The 15,603-nt window shown below is 54.8% G+C and overlaps 1 protein-coding gene across 2 annotated transcripts in view; it reads left to right on the top strand.

Moving 5' to 3' along the window:
* CATSPERD (cation channel sperm associated auxiliary subunit delta) overlaps window positions 1-15,603 on the top strand; it is a 99,079-nt gene that overhangs the window by 74,099 nt on the left and 9,377 nt on the right. For both annotated transcript variants that reach the window (XM_058282017.1, XM_071210001.1), the window contains 4 exons: window positions 911-989; window positions 4,372-4,424; window positions 13,712-13,786; window positions 14,143-14,271. In XM_058282017.1, coding sequence (XP_058138000.1) covers window positions 911-989; window positions 4,372-4,424; window positions 13,712-13,786; window positions 14,143-14,271 — 336 coding nt within the window. The remainder of the gene's footprint in view (window positions 1-910; window positions 990-4,371; window positions 4,425-13,711; window positions 13,787-14,142; window positions 14,272-15,603) is intronic.

Below are 15,603 nucleotides of genomic sequence, written 5' to 3'. Positions count from 1 at the left end.
ACTTGGCCGTAAGTACAGAATCTATGTCCCTCTCTTATGCCTATGGTGAATTTATTTTAAACAAAACCTTTCGGTTTTCATTTACTTGGCCATAAATAATTCATCCTCCCAATAGAGATTTTCAGACCACATTCTCAGACTTTAATCCAATAAAATTAGAAATTAGCAACCAAAACAAATAAAAAAGCAGCACCAATAACAAAAATCTCCTTTACTTGGAAATTTTAAAACTCTCTTATAAATAACCCCTGAATCAAATAATTCATGGACTGTAGCTAAAATAGATTGAGGAAAAGTTGTATCCCAAGCATGCTCATTGTTAGAAAAAAATGGACTAAAGATAAATGAACTAAATATTTAACTTAAGGAACTAGAAGAATAGCAAAAACAAATTATGAGATGGGAATTAACAATACAATCTGAAATGTATGAAATCGAAGGCCAAACTATAATAGAAAATAAAAACGAAGCATCAAGCTGATTCTTATAAAGGCCAGCATAATAGGTAAAAACCCTACAATCCTAATTAAGGACAAAAAGAGAGAAAATTAAAATGAACGTCAGGAATGGAAAATGAAAATAAGTGAAAATATAAATAAAAGCAAAGAGAATGCTGTGACAAACATATGCAGGCAGGTGGCAATAAAACCAGGGTATTGGGTGTTCTTTTCAATGAATTACACATTAATTTGGAAAAAAAAAAAACTGACGCCAGAAGAGGTAGAAATGCAAGGGAGGGCGAGAACATCATGTCTTTCTTATGCCCCAGAGCCAGACCCAAGTCCATCTTCTGGAATGAATGAATGAGTGAATGAATGAATGAGTGAGCGAGTGAATGAATGAATGCCTGGGCAATGCTTTTTACGACCACCCTGCTCTCCGATAACACAAAGCCCCTTTGCCTTTCCAGCATAAAGCAGCCCACGTTATCCACCGTCACTCTGGACATAGCCAACAAGGAAATTTCCTGCGTGGACCTCAGGCCGCTGGTACGTCCTCACCCTTTGCTGCCCCGTGTCCTGTGCGACGCGCCTGCTGTCGAGAGTGATGGCAGAGGCCTGGGTGGGCTCCTCCTTGGTGGGGATCGGCAGCGTTCCTGGGGACCCACCGGAGAGACGAGGAAACACACGCTCGTCCACAAGCCTGGACGTCGACGCCCTCAGCGGCTTTACCCATGACAGTCTCAGCCAGAAAAGCCCACGAGTGCCATCAGGGGACGGGAGGATCGGCAAAACGGGGTGTGCCCACGTCCTGGAATAGTATTCAGCCATAAAGAGGAACAAAGTGCTGATTTGCTACAATACGGCGGTGAAAGGAGCCAGGCACAAAAGGCCACCACGGACAGATGTCCAGCCGGCACATCCCTGGACACCGAAAGGGCTGGTGGCTGCCAGGGATGGGGGGCAGGGGAGGGAGTCGCCGCTCAGCGGGCCAGGGTTCCTTTCTGCGGCGATGGCTGCGGATGCCCTAAAACACGCCTGAAGAGAAAAGCGTGCACAGCGGCAGCTCGGGCCAGCTGAGCGCCACTGCCTCCCCGGCTCGCTCCCGGGGCAGGCGCTGTGCTTCTCCCCGTCTCTCGGATGGGGACACTGAGGCAGAGAGCGGATCGGCCACTCTCCCCGACGGATGCCTCCCCCCACGCCTGCTCGCTCAGCCCGCGCCCCCCGCGGGGGACTGACTGGAGGCGGGGGGACCCCGGCAAAGGGCCAGGCCCCGGGGCAGGTTGGGTGCTGGGTGATGCCCCTGGACGGCCACTTCCAAACCTCCTTCAGCCGAGAGGGCGTGACGCGAGCGGCCGGGGGTCCCACGCAGCGGGGCGAGGGCGGCCCAGCGTCGCCGATGGCCCCACATCTATTACCCGATTCCCCTAGGCCCTTGGCTCTGCTACACAAAGGACTTGAGGAACAGGCCGGGTTAGTCAGGCCAGTAGTTTATCAAGGAAATGCGAGACGAGGAGAAAGTAACAGGCGAGGGGTTCCCAGGTGTCCTTGCCGGCTGGCCCGGGCAGAGAGGGACAGAAGGAAAGACAGTCTCCGGGCTTGCTCTCTCGGCCAGTAACTCTTCCTCGCACTTGCTCACGCTGGGGGAGGGTCCCAGCTGTTGCTGGCTTGATCGATCACCCCCGCTGTCTATTCCCCGGCGGGGGGCGGGGGCGGGCCCCAGTGACAAGGCCCCTGGAGCGTATCTGGGGCTTGTCCTTCATCTCGGAGGATCAAGGAAAGTTCCCGCGGCCGTCTGTCTCTCGGAGCATTTCCAGGAGGAATTCCGTGGCCGCGTGTTTCACAGCCGCGTTTCCCCGCCAGGTCCCACATTCCGTGCTGCACACCCTCCCGGGCCTGTGAGGGCACGTGGGCAGGTGTCTGAGAAAGGGGGGTCCGCGCTGGGCTGACACCCAAGGGGGGCCCGTGAGGGCGGGCGCAGGTCTCCCCAGCCCTGTGACAAGAGGCCAGGGCCTGCTGGGAGTAGACGAGGATGTCCCTGAGGCGAGGCTGGCAGCGGCCACCCACCCAACCCCCTGCCACGCGTCGCATCTTGCCTCCCTTCCCAGGGTGGGAAGACACATCCTCTGCTTTCCACCTGATTTCTCCAAGACAGCAATTCCCAAGTGCTCCACCAAGCGTCCCCGACGGCGGAGCATCAGGGGACCCCCCGGGGAGTTGGGGTGGGGGGCTTTTCTTGGAAGATCCACAGTGTCTTTCAAAAATTAATACAGGGAAGCAGATGTGGCTCAACTGAGAGAGCGCCCGCCTACCACATGGGAGGTCCGCGGTTCACACCCCGGGCCTCCTTGACCCGTGTGGAGCTGGCCATGCGCAGTGCTGATGCGCGCAAGGAGTGCCCTGCCATGCAGGGTGTGCCCGGCAAGGAGAGCCGCCCAGTGAGGAAAAAGTGCAGCCTGCCCAGGAGTGGCGCCGCACACACGGAGAGCTGAGGCAGCAAGATGACGCAACACAAAAGAGACACAGGGAAGTGGACTTTGGCCCAGTGGTTAGGGCGTCCGCTTACCACGTGGGAGGCCCGCGGTTCAAACCCCGGGCCTCCTTGACCCATGTGGAGCTGCCCCATGCGCAGTGCTGATGCGCGCAAGGAGTGCCCTGCCACGCAGGGGTGTCCCCCGCGTAGGGGAGCCCCACGCGCAAGGAGTGCGCCCCGTAAGGAGAGCCGCCCAGCGCGAAAGAAAGTGCAGCCTGCCCAGGAATGGTGCCGCACACATGGAGAGCTGACACAACAAGATGATGCAACAAAAAGAAACACAGATTCCCGTGCCGCTGACAACAACAGAAGTGGACAAAGAAGACGCAGCAAATAGACACAGAGAACAGATAACTTGGGGGGGGGAGCGGAGAGAAATAAAATAAAATAAATCTTTAAAAAAAAAGAGAAACACAGATTCCTGGTGCTGCATGGACAAGAATGCCAGTGGACACAGAAGAACACACAGCGAAGGGACACAAGAGAGCAGACAACGGAGAGGGCGAAAGGAGAGAGAAATTTTATAAATAATAAATCTTTAAAAATAATAATTGATATAGGGAAGTGGATGTGGCTTGTGTGATTGGGCTCCCATCTACCACATGGGGGGGTCCTGGGTTCGGTTCCTGGGGCCACCTAGTGAAGGTGAAGCTGGCCCGTGCCACGAGCTGACGCAACAAAAAAGAGACACAGAGGAAAGACAATGAGAGACACAACAGACCAGGGAGCTGAGGTGGCTCAAGCGATTGGGCGCCTCTCTCCCATGCCACAGGTCCCAAGATCGGATCCTGGTGCCTCCTAAAGAGAAGACGAGATGAGAAGACAAGCAGACACAGGAGAACTCGCAGCGCGTGGACACAGAGAGCAGACAGCATGCACAGGCGGCAGGGGTGGGGTGGGGAGGGGGATAAATAAAATACAAACAAATCTTAAAAAAAAATTGATACAAATCTTGCATTCTGTTCCATGGGCACTCTGGGGTGGTCTAAATACACATTCAGCTGGTTTTCCAACACCCTGGAGGCTTTCAGGCTCTCTGGTCCACCTCACAGGGTACCGCACACCCCAGTTTGGGAAGCATGTCCCTGAGACCGTCAGGCTCGTTTTTTTTTCTCCTTTCTGCCGATTCGCCCCAGCCCAGCTCATTCATTCATTTTCCCTGTGCCCTCTACGGGCCAAGCGCTGGTCCCTGCAAAGCCGCTAAGAGGCGGGTTGGCTGCGCGTGGCATTGAGCTGGGCTGGGCAGGCTCTTAAGGCTTACAAGCTCGTAGTCCATCCCTGGCGTCCAGTGTGTGAGGGGCGGGGGGGGAGGCCAGCACGGGTGGCCCCGTCTCCAAACCCTCCTGTCGTAACTGCGTCCCCAGGTACATTTCCATGTTATCCCTCTCTCCTCTGCAGACGGCGCTCATTTCAGTTGGTTGTGACCTGGAGAAGAAGCTTGTCATTCAGAAGTAAGTGTGCTGGTTGGTATTGGGGGTGGGTGAGGAGTGGGGCGAGCGGGGATGGGGCGGGTCTGGCAGCGAGTTGAGGATGACCAGAGCTGGGCGGTGGGTGCCTAGGACAACGTGAAACGATTCTGCCTGCTTGCATGTGTGTTGGACATCGCCACCCTGATATGTTCGGTCATCAGGAAAAATACACTGAAGAGTGTTTGAGTTTGTGACCTGTCGCATTCTCTCCTTCCCTATGTTGCTTAGACATTTTTATTCTTCCTCCCTCGTTGTTTACTCATGACATCTCTTCCCTCTTGTCCCCTAATTCCTCCTCTGGATTAATGGGAAGCAGATGTGGCTCAAGTGATAGAGCTTCCGCCTACCATATGGGAGGACCTGGGTTCGTTCCCTGGGGCCTCCTGGTGAAAAAGAAGAAGAGAAAGCGCGCCCGCGTGGCGAGCCAGTGCCTACACGAACACCAGCGCGGTAAGCCAGTGCCCGCGCAAGTGAGTCACGCAGCAAGATGAGACAAGGGGAGAGTCGAGGTGAAGCGCAGCAGAGACCAGGAACTGAGGTGGCGCAGCTGACAGGGAACCTCTCTCCCCATCAGAGGTCCCCAGGATCGAATCCCGGTGAATCCTAGAGGAGAGAAGATGAGAAGAGAAGACAACACAGACAGCAAGAACAGCAGGGTGGGAGGAGGGGGGAAGGGGGAAAATAAGTAAATAAATCTTTAGGGAAAAAAGCAAGATACAAAATGCTTTTGCCATAAAGAGAACGGGGAAGGCATTTTCCACATATACAATCAAAAAGGATAAAGGACTTGAGTCCAAAAATTATAAAGAATTAAGATACGTCAATTTTAAAAAGACATAGGAATAGACAAGAAATAGCAAAAAAATGGACAAAAGATTTGAACAGGCACTTCAAGGGGGAAGTTAGGAAGGAAGGGAGGGAGGGAGGGGGGAAGGGGCCCAAATGGTCGACAAACAAGTGAAAGGGCGCTGAAACTCACTTGTAACCAGGGATTGAAAATTAAAACTTATGTTAGGGCAGTGGATGTGGCTCAAGTGATTGGGCTCCCGCCTTCCATATGGGAGGTCCTGAGTTTGGATCCTGGGGCCTCCTGGCAAAGGTGTGCTGTCCCATGCGGCAAGCTGACACAACAAGATGACACAACAAAAATGAGACACAGAGGAAAGACAACGAGAGACACAACAAACCAGGGAACTGAGGTGGCTCAAGCGATTGGGTGCCTCTCGTCCACATCAGAAGGTCCCGGGTTTGTTTCCCGATGCCTCCTAAAGAGAAGACAAGAAAAGAAGACAAGCAGATGCAAAAGGAGGTGCAGCGAATGGCACAGGAAGCAGACAGCTAGCGCAAGCAGCTAGAGGGGAAATAAATAAATAAAATAAATCTTAAAAAAAATATTAGAGGGGAGCGCATGTGGCTCAAGAAGTTGGGCATCCACCAGCCCCATGGGAGGTCCTGAGTTCAGGTCCCCATGCCTCCTAAAGATGATAAGCAGATGATGCAATGAGGAGACACAACGAGGGACACACAATAAGCAGGGGACGGATGTGGCTGAAGCTATCGGGTGCCTCCCTCCCACATGGGAGTCCCTGGATCAGTTCCCAGTGCCTCCTAACAAAAGACGAGGAGACACAGAAAGCAGACAGTGAGCACACACAATGGGGAGGGGAGATAAATAAATCTTTTTTAAAAACTCATATTAGAGACCATCACCTCCACAGAATGTCAGAAACGATGAAGCCGTTGGGCGGCACGTCCTGGTGAGGGTGGGTAGCCCCTTTCAGCCTCAGCAACTCAGCGTGCCTGCCGGTGGGTGTGTGGATTTTTCGGTCACTTTGGGAGGCAGGTTGGCATCCCTAGAGAAGCCGACAGTCACGCACACCTTACGCCTCCGCAGTTCTCCTGCCTGCATGCACTGGCATCCCTCCAGAATGTTCTCAGCAGCATTATTCCTAGGAGCCGCAAGCTGGAAGGAAGCCAGCCCAAGTGCCCGCCCGCGGGAGAATGGATCGGCCCGGTCTGTTCCTGCAGTGGAATATTACACAGCAACGAATACAGGCGAGCAGAGGGACACGGGTGAATCGTTCAAACACAACAGTCAAGTGAAAGGCCCAGAACACCAACAGTCTGCTTCTCTTCTTAAAAATTCAAAATCGGGCAAAACGAAACTACATTGCTCGAGGCGACATGTGCTGATGGCAACACAACAAAGAAAAGCCAGGAAATGACCGTCAGGAAAGTCAGGGCACTGACTCTCTAACACCCTTCTCCAAAAGCAGGGCCCCGGGGAGTGGGTGTAGCTCAGTGGTTGAGCACCTGCTTCCCACGTATGAGGTCCTGGGTTCCATCCCCAGTACCTCCCAGAAAAAAACAAATGGAAAAGCCAGTTCTCAATGGGGAGCAGATGTAGCTCCGTGGTTGAGCACCTCCTTCCCAAATACAAGATCCTGGGTTCAATCCCTGGTACCTCCTAAAAAAAAAGGAAAACCACTTCTCACTGGCGAGAAGATGGAGCTCAGTGGTTGAGCGCCCGCTTCCCACCTACAAAGCCTTGGGTTCAAAAGGCAAAAAACAAAAACAGGAACCAGGGCTCCTTGAAAACATGGTGAATTCTAGACCTGGGACAAGGAAGAAGCCAGATGAGCCCAGAGCGTCACACATATTTTCATTAAAGTGATCATCCTGTACGCATCCACTCCCCCACCTGCCTTACTCACGGAACAGCGTTGTGACCCGTGGAGACACTAGTCCGTATAACCCGCGGTGCGTTCCGTTCTTCTCGAAGGTTCCTACGCCGCCTCCCACGTATATGTTATACTTCGCAAATCCCCTCCGAGCTCTTTGTCACCGTTTGAGGTGGCATCCGTCGCTGCACATCTTGGGGCACATGCGCTTTGCGTCCCTGCCCAAATAGGGCTCCAGGATAAACGTCCAGGGGTGGGCCAGATGTGAGGCGCGGTCTCCATCTGTGCTGACGGCGCTCCCGATAGCTCGCACCAGTCCCACTGGCAATCCTGCCCGCGCCAGGCCGGCCACCGCCATCATCATAACTCCCCAGCAGCCGCCAGCGGGGCGAGGGGACGGCGCCCAATCAACGGGCGTCCTGACCGCCAGCACCCAGCAAGGGCACGACGCCGCGCGCCCACCCCTCGCTGCCCTCCCCCTTCCTGCCCTCTAGTCGTGGAACCAGAAAGAGTCGGGAGCTGTGCCGCGCCGTCCTCGGCCACGCCGTGCGCTGGAGGAGCTGGCCGTGGCCACCGAGATAAACCACCCGAGCCCGCGTGCCTCATCAGCAGGAGCACTCCCTCACGGTTCTGCAGGAGCACTCCCTCACGGTTCTGCCAGTCAGGAGCCAGGCGCTCGGCCGAAGCCAGGCGCCCACGGGGCCGGGGCCGCGCTCCCTCGGAGGCGCTTCTGGGGTGGCCCGGCATTCCTTGGCTCGTGGTCCCGTCCGTTCAGTCTTCAGGGCCAGGCTCCTCCGCCTCTCCCTGTGCTCTGCCTTCACACCGCCCTCTGCGTGTGTGTGAATAATCTCTCCATCGCAAAGTCGGTGATTTTCTTTTAAAGATTTATTTGTTTATCTTCCCTCCCCCTCCCATTGTCTGCTCTCTGTGTCCATTCGCTGTGTGTTCTTCTGTGTCCATTTCTTTTATTTTTTAAGATTTATTTATTTATTTATTTCTCTCCCCTCCTCCCCCCACCCCAGTTGTCTGTTCTCTGTGTCTATTTGCTGTGTCTTCTTTTTCCGCTTCTGTTATTGTCAGCGGCACGGGAATCTGTGTCTCTTTGTTGATTCATCTTGTGTCAGCTCTCCATTCCTGGGCAGGCTGCGCTTTCTTTTGCGCTGGGCGGCTCTCCTTACGGGGCGCACTCCTTGCGTGTGGGGCTCCCCTGCACAGAGACACCCCTGCGTGGCAGGGCACTCCTTGTGCACATCAGCACTGTGCATGGGCCAGCTCCACACGGGTCAAGGAGGCCGGGGGTTTGAACTGCGGACCTCCCATGTGGTAGACAGACGCCCTACCCACTGGGCCAAGTCCACTTCCCGTGTGTCCATTTCTATTCTTGTCATCAGCATCTGGAATCTGTGTCTCTCTTCGTTGCATCATCTTGCTGTGTCAGCTCTCCGTGTGTGCAGCACCACTCCTGGGCAGGCTGCACTTTTTCTGTGTGGAGCATCTCTCTTTGCAGGGTGCGCTTCTTGTGCATGGAGCTCCCCTACGCGGGGACACCCCTGCGTGGCACAGCACTCCTTGTGCACATCAGCACTGCCCGTGGACAGCTCATCACACGGGTCGGGAGGCCCTGGGTTTGAACCCAGGACCTCCCACATGGTAGGCAGACGCTCTATCAGTTGAGCCACATCCGCTTCCCTCAAAGTCTTTAATGCATCAGTCCTGCAAGGACCTCTATGGCAGCGTGGTGTTGTTATGAATTCCAAAAACAGACATTGGGTTGTGTTTGTAAACTAGTTTGTAAAGTGCTCTGTTCCTCTGGGCGTCTTAGATTGTATTCAATTCAGAGGTTTCGCTTTTACTTGATTCAATTACGATTACAGCTTTGATTAGGCCACACCAGTAGGCCACAGTGTTAGCCAGCCAAAGGGGTGCTGATGCAAAATACCAGAAATGGGTTGGCTTTTATAAAGGGTATTTATTTGAGGTAGGAGCTTACAGATACCAGGCCATAAAGTGTAAGTTACTTCCCTCCCCAAAGTCTATTTCCGCGTGTTGGAGCAAGATGCTGCTGACGGCTGCCAGGGCTCAGGCTTCCTGGGTTCCTCCCTTCCAGGGTCTTGCTTCTCTCTGGGTTCAGGGCTCCTCTCTTCCTGGGACTGGCTTCTCTTTCCTCTGTGCGCTGACTTCCCGGGGCTCCAGCTTAAGGCTTCAACATCAAACTCCAACGTCAAAACTCCATCATCGAAAAACCCTCACCTCTGTCCTTTGCCTTTTATCTGTGAGTCCCCACCCACCAAGGGGCGGACACTCAGCACCCTAACGATGTGGCCCAATCAAAGCCGTAATCATAACTCCATCACGCCCAGGTACAGACCAGATGACAAACATAATCCAATACCTGTTTTTGGAATTCATAACCACATCAAACTGCTGCAGGTGTCGCGTCCCCACCCCCTTGGTGGGCGGACACTCACAGAGAAAACGACAGGGCAGAGGAGAGAGTTTTTACTTTTGACTCTGGAGCCCCAGGAAATAGATGCACAGGAGAGGAACACAGAGGAACAGAGACCGTTCATTAGGCACAGCAGAGGCCCTGGGAAGAGAGATGAGCTTCATACCTAGAGCTGCAGCTGAGCCCAGGGCGAAACGAGCTCCAGGGAGAGCGATGAGCCCTCCAGCCCACAGCTGAGATGGGAAGAAGCTGGGCCCACGGAGCCCGGAGAGAGAGGAAGGCTGACCCTCGCGGACGTCGCCCGCCATCTTGCTCCAACATCTGGCCGATGACTTTGGGTGAGAAAGTACCTCTTATGGTACCTCGCGTTGGACTCTTTAGGGCCTTGTGACTGAAAGCCCACAGAGTTCTAGTACTCTGTGTCAGCACCCCTTTGGCAGACTAATACAACCTCCTTTTTTTTTTTTTGCCATATAAGCTAACATTGACAGATTTGTGGGATTAGGCCGTGGATGTCTTCGGGAGACTCTTTCTCCGTTCACCAGCGGCATCTTGTCTGCTTTGTACATCCGTGGCAGTTTGAGATGATTTTATGACAAGAGAAATAGTATGTTCTAGATGAATCCGTTCCTGCGGGCGTGAGACCCATTTGCCTGGGCGACGTCAGTGGGGCGTGTTGTGTGTCGCGTCTCTGCCCACTTGTGGGATAGGATGCAGAGGGAGACACAGAGGCGCAGGGCAAAGGGAGCCCGCGTATTTGATGAAAGCTCCCAAGAGGCTGGGCCCACGGAGCAGCTCAGGAGGAGAGCAGCCCTGCGAGATGCCCGAAAGCTCTCGGCTGAACTTGGGAAGAGTGTGGAGCAGCCGACAGTGATATGAGAGGCCCAGAAACGGAAGCAGACGTGGCTCAGGCGATAGGGCTCCCGCCTACCATATGGGAGGACCCGGGTTCCATCCCTGGGGCCTCCTGGTGAAAAAGAAGAAGAGAAAGCGTGCCCATATGGTGAGGCAGTGCCTGCATAGTACGTCACACAGCAAGAACATGACACATCAAAAGAAAAACAAGGGAGAGTCAAGGTGAAGCACAGCAGAAACCAGGAACTGAGGTGGCGCAGCTGACAGGGAACCTCTCTCCCCATCAGAGGTCTCCAGGCTCGAATCCTGGTGAATCCTAGGGGAGAAAAATGAGAAGAGAAGGCAACACAGACAGCAGGGTGGGAGGAGGGGAAGGGGGAAAATAAATAAATCTTAAAAAAAAAAAACACGCAACAAAGAGGCCCAGGAAGAGACAAGCCCCATGCCTGGTTGCTCACAGCTGAGCTGGGGACGGTGGACGCTGCCGCAAGGGGAGGGCAGGGACCTTGGCGGCCATTTTTCTTCACCACCTGGCCAGACCCCAGCATCGCTGCAGATGACTCTGGTGAGAAAGGATCCCCGCCGATGCCTCGATTTGGACATCTCACGGCCTCGGAACTGTAGGCTGTTACCCCCGATAAATCCCCACTCTAAAAGCCAACCCATTTCTGGTACTTTGCACCGGCAGCCCTGCATCAGCCAGCCAAAGGGGCGCCGACGCGAATACCAGAGATGGGTGGGTTTTCATAAAGGGGATTTATTTGGGGTAGTTGCTTACAGACACCAGGCCATAAAGCATCAGTTCCTTCCCTCACCAAAGTCTATTTCCACGTGTTGGAGCAAGATGGCTGCCGACGTCTGCCAGGGCTCAGGCTTCCTGGGCTCCTCCCTTCCAGGGTCTTGCTTCTCTCTGGGTTCAAGGTTCCTCTCTTCCTGGGGCTGGCTTCTCTTTCCTCTGTGAGCTGACTTCCCAGGGCTCCAGCATCAACTCCAACACCAAAAACCCTCAGTTCCTGTGCTTTGCCTCGCCTTTCATCTGCAGGTCCCCACCCACCAAGGGGCAGGGACTCAGTGCCGTAATGACGCGGCCCAATCAAAGCCCCAATCATAACTCAGTCAGGCCCAGGCACAGACCAGATCACAAACATAGTCCAATATCTAGTTGTGGAATTCATAACCACGTCCAACTGCTGCAAGCCCCTTGGCGGAAGGACCGTGACCTTCTGTGTCTGGCTTCTTCCGCGGAGCCTGCTGTCTTTAAGGGCCGTCCGTCTTGGCATGTGCTTGAGAACTCCCTTCCTTTCTGTGGCAAATATTATTCCCGTGTGCGGATCCACGACGTTTCGCTCATCCATTCACCTGCTGACGGACACTGGAGCGTTTCCCCTTTCGGCTCCTGTGCCTCATGCTGCGATGAACAGTGCTGTGCAAGAATCTGTCTGAGTCCCTGCCTTCAGTGCTTCCGGGTGTCTTCCTAGAAGGGGGATTGCCGGGTCATATGTTCGTTCTAGAAGTTTATGAGGAACCGCCAAACTGCTCCACGGCAGCTGCACCATTTTACGTCCCCACCAACAACGAACGGGGGTTCCTATTCCTCCACGTCCTCTCCAGCGCTTGTGATTTTCTGGTTTGTTTTTTTTTAATAGAAGCAATTCTAGTGGGTGTAAAATGGAATCTCGCTGTGGCTGTGATTTGCATTTCCCTAATGGCTAATGATGAGCATCTTTTCGTGTGCTTATTGGTCATCTGTGCATCTTACTTGGGGAAATATCTATTCAAGTCCTTTTGTCCACTTTTTAATTGAGTGGTTTGTCTTGCTTTTGAGTTGTAGGAGTTCTTTAAATATTCTTTTTGTTTGTTTGTTTTAAGATTGATTTATTCCCTCCTTCCCCTCCTCCCACCCTGCTGTGTTTTTGTTTTTTGTTTTTTTCCTGTCTGTGTTGTCTTCTCTTCTCATTTTCTCTCCTCTAGGATTCACTGGGATTTGATCCTGGGGACCTCTGATAGGGAGAGAGGCTCCTTGTCAGTTGCACCACCTCCGTTCCTGGTTTCTGCTGTGCTTCACCTTCATTCTCCCCTTGTCTCTCTTTTGATGCATCATCATCTTGCTGCATGACTTCCGCAGGCACTGGCTCACCACACCAGCACCTTTCTCTTCTTTGTTTTCACCAAGAGGCCCCAGGGATTAAACCCAGGTCCTCCCATATGGTGGGCGGAAGCTCTATCTCTTGAGCCACATCTTCTTCTGTAAATATTCTTTAAATATTCTGAATGTTGAACTCTTAACAGATATATGGTTTCCAAATATAATCTCCCACTCTGTTGCTTGTCTTTTTACTTGGCCTGATAATGTCCATAGATGCACAAAAGTTTTTCATTTTTATGAGGTCCCATTTATCTATCTATCTATATATTTCTTTTTATTGCTTGTACTTAGGTATAAAATCTAATAAACCATTGCCTAACACAGGGTCCTGAAGATGCTTTTCTACATTTTCTTCTAGGAGGTGTATAGAATTAGCTCTTATATTTAGGTCTTTGATCAGTTTTGAGTTAACTTTTTTTAAAAAGATTTATTTCTCCCTCCCCACATCATTGTTTGTGCTCACTGTCTGCTCTCTGTGTCTGTTCCTTGTGTGCTAGTCTTCTTTTCAGAAGGCACCAGGAACTGAACCCAGGACCTCCCATGTGGGAGGGAGGTTCCCAATCACTTGGCCCACATCTGCCCCCTGCTTGTTGAGTCTCCTGTTGTGTTTCCTCATTGTGTCTCCTCGTTGCATCACCTGGTTGCATCAGCCTATCATGTCAGCTCACAGTCTTGCTCGTCTTCTTTAGGAGGCTCCTGGAACCAAACCCAGGACCTCCCATGGGTTGGCGGGTGCCCAACTGCCCGAGCCACACCCGCTTCCCCCGTTTTGAGTTAGCTTTTGAGTATGGTGTGAGGTAGGGGGCCTCCTTCATTCTTTGGCACATGGAGATCCAGTTCTCCCGGCACCGTTGGTTGAAGAGACTCTTCCTCTCCACCGAGTGGACACGCCCCCCTTGTCGAAAACCGCCTGGCTGTAGAAGTGAGGGTTGACCTCAGCCTAAATTTTTTTTAGGGGGCACCAGGGATCGAACCGGGGACTGCATACACGGGAAGCAGGGGCTCAACCACTTGAGCTACATCTGCGAGGGGCCATTTCCCCCCACCCCCACCCCGGCGTTGGGGTCAGAGGGGCTCCCCCCTGGGTTCTCGTTCCCCGAGCGCGGCCCAGCGCCCCTCACAGCCCCCTTTCGCCTCGCAGCGAAGTCTCCGCCTGCTCCAAGGGCATCCTCGACCCGGTGGCCCTGCAGGACAACTACACCTACGTCATCGAGAGGTGAGCCAAGGCCGCCCGTGCGCCCCGGCGGCCCCGCGGGCACCGCCCGCCACCCCTGTGCCACCGTCGGGCCACCCGGGAATCGCTCTTACGTTGGCACCTGGCCAAGAAAGCATACGAGGAGATGGGGGGTGCGGGGAGGCAGGCGGCTGTCCCGAGCTGAGGCCGACCGCGGCCGTCCAGATGTGCGGGCAGGGGCGAGCGGGTGTCCCCGGCCGGTCGGGGGGCCCGCGGGATGTTCGGGGGTGATCTGGACAGTGGCCCTGAGCCCCCCACCCACGACACCTCCCCATGCGGTCTCCACGTGAGCCGGGGACGGTCGGCCACGCCCCGTGTTCTGCGGCCCCCCTCCCCAGGGACTACTATGACCCCCACTTCCTGGGGCAGAAGGCGGCCGAGGACCTGGCAGTGTTCTACCCCTACGAGACGCTGGGCTGCCCCCGCCTCGTCTACTACGACACCCCCTGGAAGCCCGTGGTGGAGCTGTAAGTCCCCCCGGGCCACGCGCAATGGCCACAGGGCCGCGTCGCCCCGGGCTCCCCCCGCCCGGGGGCAGAGCTCGCCTCCCCCCGCCCCGCGCTCTGTCCCAGCCCACCGGCCCCTTCCGGGCCTTTGCCAAGCTCTGCCCGCTCCTGCCCCCTCCACCGGCTCCGCGGACCCCCCTTCCTCGTATCCCCCCCCCTCACCGCACCTGGGTTATCTGACGGATGCTCATCACTGTCACCTCATGGCCGTCGTCGCCCCAGTGCAGCCCCCGGCCAGGCTGCCCCGGAGAAGCCCCGGCCACGTCGAGAATGTTCCGCCGTTCCACGCCGTCCGAGCCGGCGGCCACGAGCCAGGTGGCCACTGCGCCCCCCCGATGTGGCCGGTGCCTCGGGGGAACCGGGTTTAAACTCGGTTTCATTGGCCTCCGTTGACGTAACCACCTGTGGCCGGCGGCGGCGCTTTGCACCCGGCATAGCATCGGCCCATAGGGTTTGTTGACCGCGCAACCGATGGCAGGGGACTGGCCCGTGTGCACAGACGTTTGGGCTCACAGAGAGGTCGTGGTGGAGTCCCACGTGGCCTTGATCCCAGCCCCGGATGGAGTCGTGGGGACAGAGCCAGGGAGCGTGGGGCTGTTTTACTGCGCAGGAAACCCATAAGAACCAAGACCGAGCTGGTAAGAAAGACACAGCCCACTCCACCCCGCCCCGAAGACGGTGCGTGAGCTTCAGACCACCCACTAGGTGCCGGACCCAGCGCCGGGCACCCAGGGGCTGAGCCCAGGGGCTGGTGGCTGAGGCCAACACCCCAACTCAGAGCCACTGCATGGTGGGTGCCTGCCTGCCAGGGTGAAGGAGAAGGAAAGGGGCTGCTCAGCGGAGGGGTGGAGGTCCCAGCCTGGCATCCAGGAGGCCCTCGCTATGGAGTTGCCCACTAGTGCATGGGGGATTCAAGGGGTACATCAAGGAGGTGATGCCCCAGCGGGTTTTGAAGGATGAGTAGGAGTTTGTTGGCCAGGTGGACATGACAGTGAAGACAAATCCAGGCAGAGGAATAAAACCTCAGAGGCTCCGAAAAAGGAATGTGACGTTGGTGTGTGCAGCTGTAATGGTTTGGAAAAAGCAAGGGAAGGAGTCACAAAACATGTTGAAGCACCTGTGTCTGCCAGACACTGTGCTGGGCTCTGGGGATGTGGGGTGGGGGCAGTACAAGACATGCTTTGGAGTTCCCAGCCTTGAGTAGGAAACCTAATAAAATCATTTGGGGTAGGCCTCTGTTTTGTGAAGGGAAGAGAGCAGGGTGAGGGGATAGAGAAATGGGGAAGAGGCTTT

The sequence above is a fragment of the Dasypus novemcinctus genome, chromosome 19 (assembly GCF_030445035.2).
Source record: "Dasypus novemcinctus isolate mDasNov1 chromosome 19, mDasNov1.1.hap2, whole genome shotgun sequence".
In the NCBI taxonomy this organism is placed as follows: Eukaryota; Metazoa; Chordata; class Mammalia; order Cingulata; family Dasypodidae; genus Dasypus; species Dasypus novemcinctus.
The sequence above is the reverse complement of the archived record's forward strand: the minus strand, read 5'-3'. Positions and strand labels throughout refer to the sequence as shown.